The sequence below is a fragment of the Accipiter gentilis genome, chromosome 30 (assembly GCF_929443795.1).
Source record: "Accipiter gentilis chromosome 30, bAccGen1.1, whole genome shotgun sequence".
NCBI lineage: Eukaryota > Metazoa > Chordata > Aves > Accipitriformes > Accipitridae > Astur > Astur gentilis.
The window spans coordinates 4,705,206-4,718,778 of NC_064909.1; the positions used below are offsets into that span (position 1 = coordinate 4,705,206).

The 13,573-nt window shown below is 36.6% G+C and overlaps 1 protein-coding gene across 1 annotated transcript in view; it reads right to left on the reverse strand.

The window, feature by feature from the left end:
- PRKCE (protein kinase C epsilon) overlaps window positions 1-13,573 on the reverse strand; it is a 300,046-nt gene that overhangs the window by 106,119 nt on the left and 180,354 nt on the right. Inside the window, exons 3-7 of the mRNA XM_049833478.1 lie at window positions 8,115-8,274; window positions 6,890-6,924; window positions 5,409-5,494; window positions 3,085-3,217; window positions 79-221 (exon numbers count right to left, since the gene is read on the reverse strand). Of these exons, the coding sequence (XP_049689435.1) occupies window positions 79-221; window positions 3,085-3,217; window positions 5,409-5,494; window positions 6,890-6,924; window positions 8,115-8,274 (557 nt within the window). The remainder of the gene's footprint in view (window positions 1-78; window positions 222-3,084; window positions 3,218-5,408; window positions 5,495-6,889; window positions 6,925-8,114; window positions 8,275-13,573) is intronic.

The following is a 13,573-nucleotide window of genomic DNA, read 5'->3' on the forward strand; positions in this document are numbered from 1 at the left end:
TTGAACCCCAACTAGTAAAGTTACAATACAGCCATACTTATCTCAAATTTTTTATGTGATATGATGTAGTGAAACTACCTTTTTCCTCCTCTGCCCACTATTAGTGATCTTATCTGGAGTGACTCCAAGATCTGCAAGAACTTTAGCTATGCCTCTAGCATCTACTCCACAGTTTGGTGCCACATTCGTTTCACAGCGTCGATGTACATTCATCTTGCAAACTGCAATGAAATGTAAAGTAATAGAGTAAATTAAATACTACCTTGGCATGCATTTATCTTACTTAAACCATATCTTATTGGACCTACCAGTAACTTTTTCAAATAAATATAATTTCAGTAGAAAAATACTTAGCTGGATTTCCAGTGACACCTCAATGGTAATATAAAATTATCAATCTGATTATCATTCTTCTGCTATGATAATGCAGCACAGTGTTTTCACACAGCACCCAGAAGAGACACAGGAGCAAACGAAAATACCTAATGAACCTATAAATCTTAAATAGAATTCGAATTAGAAGAAAAGTCCTTCAGAGCTTGGATTTTAGCAGTCCACTTCTGCTCTCATACTGAGCACAATTTTAGTTCCTCATGTATTATTGCTTCGTACCCTATTTTACTCAAGTAGATTAACTACTAATGTAGGCAGGCATAAAACCAACAGTGATTCAAGTTTTAATAAGTCTTTGGCACTGTTAGACACTCTTTCTTTAGGTGGCAATCCATTTACTAAGCTCTTTCTCTTAAAAACCATCTTCTTAAAGTAGTATACTAGTAAGTGGGGAAAAAAGGTTACATGGCTTCCAGGTTACGGGTTAGGCTGCAGAAGAACATAGCTCCATTAAAAATAGCATAGCGTGGATTTGTTAGGAGTCAATGACATTTTATCTTAGACTTCATTGCCCTCTTGTGGAAAAAGGCATAAAGCAAGCAAAACTGCAAGTGCAATTAAATACTAGGTTAACATTCAGTTGAACAAATTCCTCACTCCATTACTTTCTAGAGAAAAAAAAATAATCAGAAAGTATGTATTTATAAAGCTGCATTTCACTATATTGTTCATCAATGATGCTTTCACTGTATAAGCCCTAAAGAAACAAATCACATTTATCTCAGACTATACACAGGTACTGTATCTGCAGCAGTAACCATGCACTTCATAAAGCAGGTGCCTTTCCTTTTCAAGTATGTTTCAGTTCGCAAGAAGAGCAAAAAGAAATTGCTACACATGGTATTTTCAGTGACAAAAGCTCAGTGGCAAGTAAAATGTTTGACCTAGGATACATAACAGTGGACACTGAGGAACTGAACTGCTTGAAATAAAGTAAGCAAGAAAATTCTGTGAAGTCCAACTTCATGAACATACTTTTTACAAAGAAGCACAGGAATAAGCAGTGAAAAAAAAAGAATAATAATAAACCTCTGGAATACACTTTTCATGGCGTTAATAACCACACTGGGCAAGCAAGTACAACTCTGAAGAAGGGAACATTGTCCAGCACACGTTAAGAGAGAAAACAAAGCATGGAGAAAATGATGTTTACAGCTCAGGTGAGTTCCAGATTTCATGCAGAAAATACTGCATTTTTAATAGGCACTGATTTTATGAACATGGAGAAGGCAACATAGGCTCTCTAAACTATTGTTTCTATGCAGCTGCTACAAAGTAAATGCATACATATGAGAAATAACATTATTTTCTACAGTTAAGAGCAAATGAACCACTATGGTAGTTGAGAGAGAATATGAAACTGAACTAATATATTCACAGATTAAGTGGAGAGATACTATAGCTCTGATTAAAAAATCAGAGAGAAAAAAAATCAGGTTTAATTGAAAAATCTTCTCTGATCATATCTCCACCATAATTAAGACAGCATTTGAACAAAATCTTCAATAGTAGTAAAGTAAACAGTATTTAGAGTCTAACATTTTATCACGGCTCGTTAGCTAGAATCACAAGGGAAGGCTTGAATTTCAGAATGTTCTCACTGTGTACCGCTTTGCCACGAAATAAATTAACTTCTTTCCCTTGCTGCTCAGCAATTTGTGACATGAAACATTAGGTCTGACCTTCACCTTTAGTTATGTCTGGCCTTAAATACTGAAAAGGATATATTTCATAAATTATGTGTTTATACATACATGCGTGACACCACATTTCTGCAGTTGGGAAGTGTACATAACACGATTTTGGTATTTATGAAGATGGACCTACCCATTCATAAAGGTGTAACAAAATGAAAATGCTTATAATTTCATTAGGTACTACTTTCTAAGAATATTACAATCTTCATGACATAATTTCCGTCAACCCACTAATTAAAGTATTTAATTCATGATTTCTAAAATATTGCTTTCCTTTGCAAGTGTTTGCACTGTTTTCTCCCCCATTTAGAATACACAAATCTGCTTGAAACTAGGTGATATGGAACCTGCCATTTCTATTAGTCAGCTAAAACAACATGAATGCACCTTCCAGCAGTAACTTCATATACAGTTACTGTATATACACAGTCCTTAAGCTGCAGAAAATAATGAATCCTTTATTTTCCGGAATAGAGGTGCTAGGCAGACCATCACAAAGGATGATTTAGCTAGATATCAGAATACCTCATCTTCTGGATATGGACACACAGGACTGGTTCTGCCTAGCCTAACCAATACATAATAGTAATTTTTGAACATGGTATTAAAGGGAAAAGTAGCTGGAATCATGATGTTTAAAAAGTTTAACAACCATCACCACAAACCTGAAAACACAAAAGGCATATAAGCTGAAGGGATGTAAATTCTCATGCTCCTAATTTTCTGTCAACTTCTAATTTCCTATGTGGCAATAAACCTACATAGCAGTAAGTCCAAAATGTGTTTCTGCACCTCTGTCCTCTGCATCTGTTATTGACTGGTGTTGCAGACAGGGTAAAGGACCATTTTCTAACCTTGATGGCAATCCCTCCAGCAGTCTGCTATTTACTTTCTATTCATATCTGTACATGCTGGAAAAGACAGAATAACTTGAACTCTTTCCAAGTTTACAAGTCACTCACAAAGAAAAAGGCTCTGAAGTGGTAATCCTTACCTTTGCATTGTAAACCTTGTCTCAAAAGACCCCAGAGCAATGAACCACAGTGGTCACAGAAGGTGGGCACTTTGTAATTGTGAATGCTGAACTTGTGAGGCATGTTGACACTGAAACGCTGGGATCCCACTTGCTGAAAAAGGAGAGCACAGCACATTTCATTCTAAGTAATTTCTTTAATAATCAGTGTATGCCGAGGCCCTGTTATGTTTTGAAAACATGCAGAACTCAAACAAGACGAAATAGGTCTATGCTTGGGTGATCTTTGCATTAGATATACTCCAGCTCTAGAGTTCGTCTCACTACTTTATTTGGGGAAAAGAGGGGGAAGGGCTGCTGTTGTTCAAGAGATAAAGACTGAAGTCTACTTCCTAGTACTTCTGGGAACAACAAATATATCGCTATCAGGAAAGATCTCCTAATGTGGAAGGCAAGGAAGTCACTCCCAATTGTTTCAGGAGCAGGAGGCCAAACTAATAGATTACTAAGAAAGAGAAATACATCACAACCCCTTTACCTTTTCATATCCCACTCTTCTTTAGATTATGAAAATGACAATGATAAATTGTTGCGTTCAGGGATTCCAAGGTTCAATTAATTGCTAATTCAAGGATGTCATTGATAAGTTTTTATAGTGGCCACTGCATAGCAGGAGATTTATTTCAATGTTTTTCCTTCCCTTTCCTATTACCTCTGGCTTTTCTCCAGTGATCTAGTACCCCTTCTAAACAATGAGAGCATAATATCAGCAAAGCATGCAAGCCTCCACCAGTTTGGAGCCTGGAAATATAAATCCATGCAAGAGTTTGTGTCTTCCAGCGAGTACTATGCAAAAACAGCACTAGCCAAACACAGTCCTTTATCACAATCCTATGCATGCAATCAAGTTTTGGACGTAAAATACTGGTTGTGAACCAGATATTAAAGAATGCTTCCAGTATGAAAAATGGTAGTGAATTGCACAGCAATAATGAGATCAGTTAGTGTCTCAGTCAAATTCATATCAAAGTTGGAAGAGCACCTTAAAACCATCGTTACATACAACTCTGATTTGTAATGTAAACCTAGGCTTTTTCAAGCATATAAATGTAGGTTTTTAACAAACAAAACTAAGAAATGTACTTTTTCTGTGTGGCTAAGGAACTGGGATCACCCACAGAGTACCTCACCTAACCCTATGGTGAAAGACAGTAAACCCTTGGTGTTGCACAAAACAGAACAGGACAGTGAGCATTCATTAGCTCTTCTGTTAAAACACAAACAAAAAACTTTTGTATAAGATAAAGCATTCACTGGTTACAGTTGAGGGGTACAACTATTCAGAAAACAATAAACCCCATCCCCCTCCCCAGCTGTCCCCTATCAACCCAGCCATAAAAGGATACCCCAAAGCTGAGGAGTTTAAGGGAGCTGAATGCTACCAGCAGTCACATCACTCTCTGGTGTATGACTGTCCACAGAAATTAACATTAATTTCCTAATCAAGCCTAAAAGGGCCATCTCGGCTGAGAGAGACCTTGAAACCAAGTGAAAGGATTGCTTTGTTTTCTCTTCTGATCCAGAGCTGAATGTGCTGTTGGCAGATATATCTACCTCCCTGAAAGTATGGTTCTGAAGGTAGCTGATTTCATTTTCAGGTGATGTCTTCATTTATTTAAACATGTGATACATAAAGCACATATTGTGTTAATTCTGTTAATATACAAAAAGCTTCCTAGAGGTAGGGAGTAATTAACGCTGGAAAAAGCTGTTAACTATGCAATACCTTGTGTTATCACTAGTATCTTGTACAATAACCATGGGCCGCCTTCAACACACAGATGGCTTTTGTTATAAATTTTGACAGTTTGGATGTGGTCTTTGTTGAGGTGAGGCTTTGCAAGTAAATTCTGGGCAGTCTTTTATGTTGATGCAAGACACCCAAGCATGCCTATCCTATCAGCTGGTAATGACTCAGCCACAAAAAATGCAGTTAAGGGATAAAGGGTTCCAGTCTGCTTCTTTTGAATTAAAATGACAAAACTCGTATTAACTCAGAAATAGACAATGTTAAAACTGAAAAGGAGTAGAAAGAGCTTACTGAGACTTTAAGCATTCAGATGTTATAAAAAGTTTACTAATTGGAAATAAATTGCTGTATAATAATTCCCATGTAAATGAAACTGTTATGGTAATCTGTCATTCCAAAGTAAATGCTATATCACAAGATGACCAGAAGGGCACAAAAAAGTCTGTAACATTTATTGATTAAACAGAGGAGACGACACTACTTTGAACAGATGAAAGAGAGTTTTATCTGGAAAATTTATTTTATAAACATTTACCTCATCGTGAGTTTCCTGTTTTTTTAAGCCAGCACACTTCGTTATTATAAGTTCATGGCATCTCTTGTGGACTACACAAGTGCAAACTATAAACAAAAAACAGATAAAAGAATGAATTTCCATGAAGATTGATTTGAAAGCAAAAGACTGACTGATGTCAGAAGACTAGAAATGCTGGGACTTGAAAGGCTGCAAGTGACTGGTGACTTGGTGAGTCCTATGAAGTAAGTCTGGCTTAGAAAGGCAGAAGATAGTGGACTTTCAAGAGAACAATGAATCTTAACAGAACTAAAGCATATCTGCCAAAATCTCAGTATGTAAAACTACAAATTATCTTCTGAAGTATTAATGACAATTTTTCTCAATTTTTACATATTTGATTTCTTTATCTGATAAAGTCCACAATCTCCACTTTATATGAGACACAATGGCAAAAACAATTTCTGTCTGAAGAGCTTCCAGAGGAAAAGACATATAAAGATAACTCATTGTAAAAGTCAAAGAACAGGAAAAACTAAGTCGAACATTCTTGCTGTAGCACATAATAAGTTGATAACCATAAAAGGTTTCAGGAGGCAAAAATGCTTTATCAATATTCATACTGATTACTTAATCAATGAATAACATTTGCAGATATGACAGATAAGATTAAAAATGATAAGGTCTTTCATACTGTAGGATTCAAGGTCATTAAGTGAAGAAAAAACCTTCAGAGTGAAATAATGAATTTAATTTTCTTCTAGCTTTGGTCATTGTTGTAAGAAAAAAAACCATCAGAACTCAAGGAACCTCTGCTGTACGTTAATACAGTAATTCTTATTATAGCATGTAAAACAATTTTTTGTGTTTATTTATTTACAATGAGATTTCATCAAGTCTTTTGTAACTGAAAAATCATCACTAACTTGATTATTTCTACTTGTCAAATGAAAATTAAACAGAAAAACACCATCCCGAGAGATGACTGCATAAAAAATTAAAAGTACAAGAATTTGAGTTAAAAAATGGAGTTGAAAATGAAGCACTTCCGCAATCTTTGCTATAACCTTCTCTAATGATGACCTCTATAATTATCTATTTAATTACAGTCTTTGCAATTACCTGGCATTTTGAAACAAAGAATCTTAAGCAGAATAAAGAATTCACAATTTTAAAATGCAAGAAGTGAAAAATGAAGAAGCCAACATCCACAGACATGGCCCCCTAGTTGGATGTGCATCAAGAGATACCTAGGACCTACTGTTCAAGTAATGTTAATTGTGCCCCTACCTCATAAATGATGCCTAATAGCAACAGTTCTGAAAAATCATAATGTGACTTGCTGTAAAGATTGTATCTTTGGCGAGACAAACTTATTCTGATCATCTTGTGCTAAATTCTTGGCACTGTACATATACGATGACTGATGAGAATACCTTATTATTTAAATATTATAACGTAATACATATATTCAAACTGTTTCCACATAGATTTTCTCTTACCTTGACATTGGTATCCCTGTTTTCCTATTACACCCCTGAAAATAAAACAGTGTTTTAGCAAATGAAGAATACAAATATTTTTAAAAATGAAAAACATTTTTTCCTCTCCTTACGGGACATGCACAAGTTTAAAAGAACAGCCTCTTATAACCAATAATCTGATAACTGCATGCCTAGACTGAGATCAGTTCAAAGTAGGAACCACATTTCAGCTGCTAAGAGGTAACAGATAGGACGACAGGCCATGAAGATAGTCAGAAGTAAAGACACACTTACTATAATAAAATAGGCAAAGCCAAAGGGTACATAGAGATGGAAGCCACAAGCTGGTAAAATAAGTCATCAAGCAGGCCTCTAAATAGACAGAAGATTGCATTTGCCAATATTGTTGCTTGAAATCATCTTAGCTAAAAAAAAAAGAAAGGCTAACCTATATTCTTTAGAGTAATGTAGCTGAGTTCATAGACAATTCACATAATTTCACATTAAGAAAGACTGATTCACTACACACTCTTAAGAAATATTAATTATGGATCACTCACATCAGATCTTATGTGTATTAATGTGCAAAACAGCATCTCTAGGTAACTTTGGAAAACATCAATAGAGTTGCTGAAAAATAACTGAAAACTGAATGTCTCCACCAATTCTCCCTATCTGACAATTAAGATTACGCAAAACTAATGTAAATAATTTCTAAAAGGGAGTTCTTGACATATGTTGTAATAATAAAGACCCTGTACACTGAGCACCCAAAACCCTGGATCACTAGAAGTCTAGTATTCCCATATTCCATTAACTTCAGCAGGATATATGGAGTTTGGCACTTTCTAGGAGGAAGATGGTGATACTTAGGCCCCTAAAGAAGAATTCAGTCATCTTGGCAAAACATAAAGATCTAATATTAGGTCTAAATCTACATTTAGACACTTACAGCACACTAGACTGGCTGTCTACCTAGAATTTATTGTGTGTACTAGACAGGAAAAGATTGAACTTTGTGGGTCAGAGGAGAAAAAACCAAAAATACAACAAATTTTAATATCTGTGACGGAAGTTTAACAGTTTTCTATTACCATCTGCAAAACTGGTGACAGCTTAATATTAAAATGAAGAGGAAAAAACTACCAGTCTTCATACCCGTTTATACTCCAGCAAAACAGGAGGGTATGTTAGCTCCTCAGCTCAAAGTTGCAAAGAAAGCAAAGTCAAAGTTGCTTCATACCATATAAAATCTCTGCAGTGTGAACAATATGTTGGTTGTCTAAGATAGGTGGCCATGAACTTGTGTCCATTAACCTGATGTACTCTGCGTCGCACAGCACCCTGCCGCTTTCTGGGGCGCATACGTTCCCGGAACACACGTTCTTCATTGTCTTTGGGTGCTGAAACAGAGGGAAAAAAATATAAGCATGGCTGTATCAGACACAAATATGGGAAAACTCAAATGCAATACATAAGTAGATATTCTCCAAAAATAAAAATAATCGTCTCCAACTAGCAGTGCAAGATAACTTCCCCAAGTTGTGGGTCACTTTTTTCTTTTTTAGCATCAATTGCTAAAGGACGAGGGTTTTCACTGCCTAGTACAGGAACTTCTATTTGTTCTAAAACTTTATCTGTAAATTCATACTAAGCTGGGAATAAGTCTTCTGTGCTTTATCACTATCAAGCACACTGACAACCTCTTTAACAGTAATTACACAGTTAGATTCTCCAAACAGCTCAAAGTTGCACCTCATTTGATCTTCTGGGGGGGAAAAAAAAAATATCCACCCTGGTCCCCATGCACTCAGAAGGTGCTGACACAAGCACAAGAAAGCTGAGTACAAATACATATTATCAAGAAGAACAAAAATTCCATCCAGAACTGATTACTTTGTAGAATTCCTGATTAAGAGCTGAGCTTCAGGCTCTTAGAATTCACTTTGATACTAACAGACTTCCAGCAAAATGTTCAAGGGAAGGAAGTTGTTTCTCTTAAGCAATTCCTGTTCAATTGTATATGAGATTTAATGGTAGAGGAAGTAAAAAATGAAGTTGATATATCTCAGAATGAAAACTTCTGGAAAAAATCCTACAGAGTGCATCGGGTGTTTTTTCCCAAGGCTTTATTTTAAAAAGTATCAGTAACAACTCCATAGTATTCTGTACGCAGTAAGCAAAAGCTGAGGATGAATTAACAGTGAAGAATAGTACATAGTTGTTAATGAAGGACAGATTTTACAAGCATTCCTTGAGCGACGTGTGTCTCTGCAAAATAGAATATCAGATTTGGGGGGGGGGCCACCACATTCAGTCAACCACCATTGCCAACTGAACCTATGCACTCACTACTTCAGTACATGTAACACTTTGAAATGTATTTAACACTTGTCATTCTCTGAATTTCAGCTACCCTGAATCATTACAATGGCCTAAAGATGTCAACTTTGGTCTGCTGCAAGCTTTTCTGTACATGAATGAGTTCTCCAAGCAAGAGTACAGTATTTAACAACAACACAAAGAAAATTAAAAGTCTAAGGACAACTCAAATCTATAATAGTCTCAAATTCTTTTACAAAACCCTCTTTTTGAGGGTTGTTGTTGTGGTTTAATGCCAGCCAGCAACTAAGCACCACGCAGCCGCTCACTCATTCCCTCCCCACCCAGTGGGATGGGGGAGAAAATCAGGAAAAGATGGGGGAGAAAATCGGGAAAAGAAGCAAAACCCGTGGGTTGAGATAAGAACGGTTTAATAGAACAGAAAAGAAGAAACTAATAATGATAATGATAACACTAATAAAATGACAACAGGAGTAATAAATTGGAATGTACAAATGATGCGCAGGGCAATTGCTCACCACCCACCGACCAACACCCAGCTAGTCCCCGAACAGCGATTTCCCTGCCCCCACTTCCCAGTTCCTAAACTAGATGGGACGTCCCATGGTATGGAATACACCGTTGGCCAGTTTGGGTCAGCTGTCATGTCTCTGTCCTGTGCCAACTTCTTGTGCCCCTCCAGCTGGGCATGAGAAGCTGAAAAATCCTTGACTTTAGTCTAAACACTACTGAGCAACAACTGCAAACAACCGTGTTATCAACATTCTTCTCATACTGAACTCAAAACACAGCACTGTACCAGCTACTAGGAAGACAGTTAACTCTATCCCAGCTGAAACCAGGACAGTAGTAAAATTAAAAAGTATTGATTTGGAATTCCTCGAAAATGGTCTTAAATTAAGCCAGTGGATGGATATCCTGGGAAAATACAGAGTACAGATCCGTGAATTGAGATCAACTTCTTTCACTTCACAGCAAGGGCCAAAAGCCATGATACTAGAAAATTCATTTATGCACTAAAAAGCCTAAGCTCCTTACACATTAACATCTTACAAAAAAATTCATACTCAGAGTGCTTTTCACCCTAAGAACACACATCTGTGGGATGGCCTGAATATCATTACTTTTCTATTCTAAGTGAGCTCTCAGTAAATAAATATTGACTTATATGCAAAGCTTCCCCTTTTATTTACGCCAAAGAACAATCAAAGAGCAATGGTTCTGGGTCCCCCTTCAAGAAAGAGATAAGTACCACCACATAGTTATCAATTATGTTTATTTTTATGTTGTCAGTTATGTTTACTTTTATGCATTAAGCAAAACTCTGATGTCTAATAAATACCACAGCTGCTTGAGAGAAAGACTGTCTTCCACAGAGAATACGTAACAAAAAGTTGGAAATCCTACCAAAGACTCTTATTTCCAGCTTCCGAATGATTTATTGTCTTTACATAGCTGCTGGAAACCTTTTAAAAGTTGTTGTTATTATTATAGGAAATAATTCTCTATTAACATGGAACTGTTCTTTTGGTTATCAACCAGATTGTAGAATTTGCTAAAGTATGCAGTCTAGATGTGAGAAAGTTAAAATCCCACTCTCCTGGAAAGGGTTCCCAAAAAGTTATCTGCTTATATGAAGTGAACAAGATGTTCTGACGGTGCACAGTTCACACTTGATGTGATAATCAGTCTACAATACTGCTTTTCTCCTTTTTTCTTCTTAAGTGTAATTCTTCACAGATAAAGCACCTGTAATTTTACAGAGCAGATAAAAATCTTCTTGTTTTGGCTAGATAAATACAGTATCATGACGCTATTTTTTTTTTTTTACCAACAAAGTCTTAAAACCAATTTTACTGTATTACTTTCAGTTCTATATTTAATACTTTTATGAAATTCCATTTTTCACTTACAATATTTATAGTTAAAATAAAACAACAGAATAGCATATTTTTCAAAAATGCACTAACTTGAAAACAGATACAAGGAATACACCTGAAATAATCCAATTAAATGGCACGCCTCAGTTACTGATATAATTTCCACACAAGCAGCATCTCTGTGTGTGAGAAGGATGCTCAAACAGCTCAGGGAAATGTAGTTTTCTTGGTCAGTCTGGGATAATGTTGGAGGTCCTTTAGCCAGTTCCGCCAAAACTGTTTCTCCTGTCAGTCTGCTGTTCCACATTTATCACTAACGCCTAGCACTTGGCCAAATCTGTGCACTGCATCCTCCTGTAGTGTCAGACTGCATAGATGAACTGCGTGTTCAAGAGCAGTGACTCCCCAGCAGTGACTCTGCCTCCACCTCACCTCTCATCACAGCCTGCGCAGAGCCCCCACCTTGTCAGCCAGCAGCAGTACTTGTTTGGGGGGGTTGGAGAAGCATCTGGCATTACAGTGCATGACTAGACACCGGATGACTGGACACCAGCCTTTCATCAGAGCAGATCAAGTCACAAGAGAAATTAATTCACCCATGAGTTTTTCACTGAGTTTACATTAAGTTCAGCTAGCTTGTTCACTGTTACCCAACAAAACCACATAAGCAATGCTTTTCCACAGTCCTCAAGCAAAACGCTGCCATGTTCTGCATGAATCATACCGCTGTTGGGGACCACAGGCACACAACCAGGCAGTAACTTTCCCAGGTGACTCAGAAGCAGATGATCACATCTGTGCTGGCTCATACCCAGGGTTGGGAACCATTCATTTCTAGGAGCACTAACGATAGTCTAATGTTTAAATTAAAATCCATTTATCTCATAATGAACAGCCACACTAGAGACATTCATTCAACTGTCTGAATACATCTACTTAGAAGGGGACCTACACTGCTCTCCCCAAACTCCTCTCATTGTTTGCAAGCAGGAAAACAAAGATTATTAAATGCTATCAGAAAACAGGAAGTACTTGGTAAAATCCCTGACATTTGTGTGACACAGCCAACTACTGTTTTCAAGCCATACTTTAGAAAATATTAGCATCCCAAACAAAATTGGCCTTTTAAATACATTCTAAAAAGAAAAAGTCTTACAGTGATATATAATAGATTCTAGAAAATACCATTAGGATTCTTCATACTATGTGTGCCATTTCTATTCTTAGCAGAGGAGTTCAAATTAAAATTAAGTGGATTTGTCGAAGTCAGTCTATAGGCAAGTTCTAACATAAACAATAATTTCTTCTCACAGTATTCTACTAAATAGTCACAGAGGGTTATCGTCTCCTCAGTAAAAGCTCTTTCTTTATATAACGTACATTCTGTTCCCTGTTTTGATTTTGAGTCCTTCGGCCCTTTGTATTATTCAGTTTATCCTTTTTAATGCATTTATTTAACTTTTGTTTTCAAAAGGAGTAAGAAACACTCATGATAATTTCCAACTGTTCATGGAAAATACTGTCAATGCAGCACACTCAGTTTAGGCATTATATGATGGTACTTGGGAACTTGCAAATTTAGAACTAACTTTGTCTCAAAACTATACCCAGTAATGCTACTACTTCTTTTCTTTGCAGCCAGGAGTAACTCTTGAGTTATTTGGAAAACAAAAGCATATAATTGCTTTTATAGACTCATACCTACATACAAACATATTGCCTACATTTCAAAGACTGAAAAGACTAGCAGGCTTAACTCCAAGCTCTTAGAGAAGTGTTAGAAAATTTAGAAGCATCTGGCATGCAAAATTGCACAAAATTCATGAATACTTGCAAAATGGATGTTTAAATGAACTGTCTGGAACTATATTTAACACTGTCAATCATGCAGTATGTTAAGTATGAATTATAAGCCATAACTTAAAAGATAAGAAAGTGACACATAATGCTCAGCAACCATCAAGGGGGCAAGATTGGAGGAAAAAGACCCTGTACACCAAATAATAAAGGCTTGACCATGTCTGGTCTTGTTTTATACTAAAACGATTTCAGCATAAATGTGAAGGGTTCAGTGTGGAGCACTAACCACAACAGATAGAATTATCCTGCACAGCAAAATGTGCCATTTCCATTTATCATCCTCTATGTTGTGAGTACTCATAGAATTCTGACAACAAACGAAAAATCGTAAAAAATATGGCAGAAAAAGAGAGAGAAATTACATGCATAGAGAGGTTTTTCAGCATTTGTTATTGCTCAGAATGCTGACTTCTAAAAGGGAACATGCTGGGCACTTCCGTTAATTGGAGGGGATTGACACTGAACAATAACTGTGTTTGGGGAGGAAAAAAAATAAATCAGATGTTTTCATTAAATGGCTACTGCCCCATCAAAGCCAAACTGTAGACCATGTACAATGGTGACACTCGCAGTGACGAGTGTAGCTGCCAGGTAACCCCATGAAACAGAACACTGACAC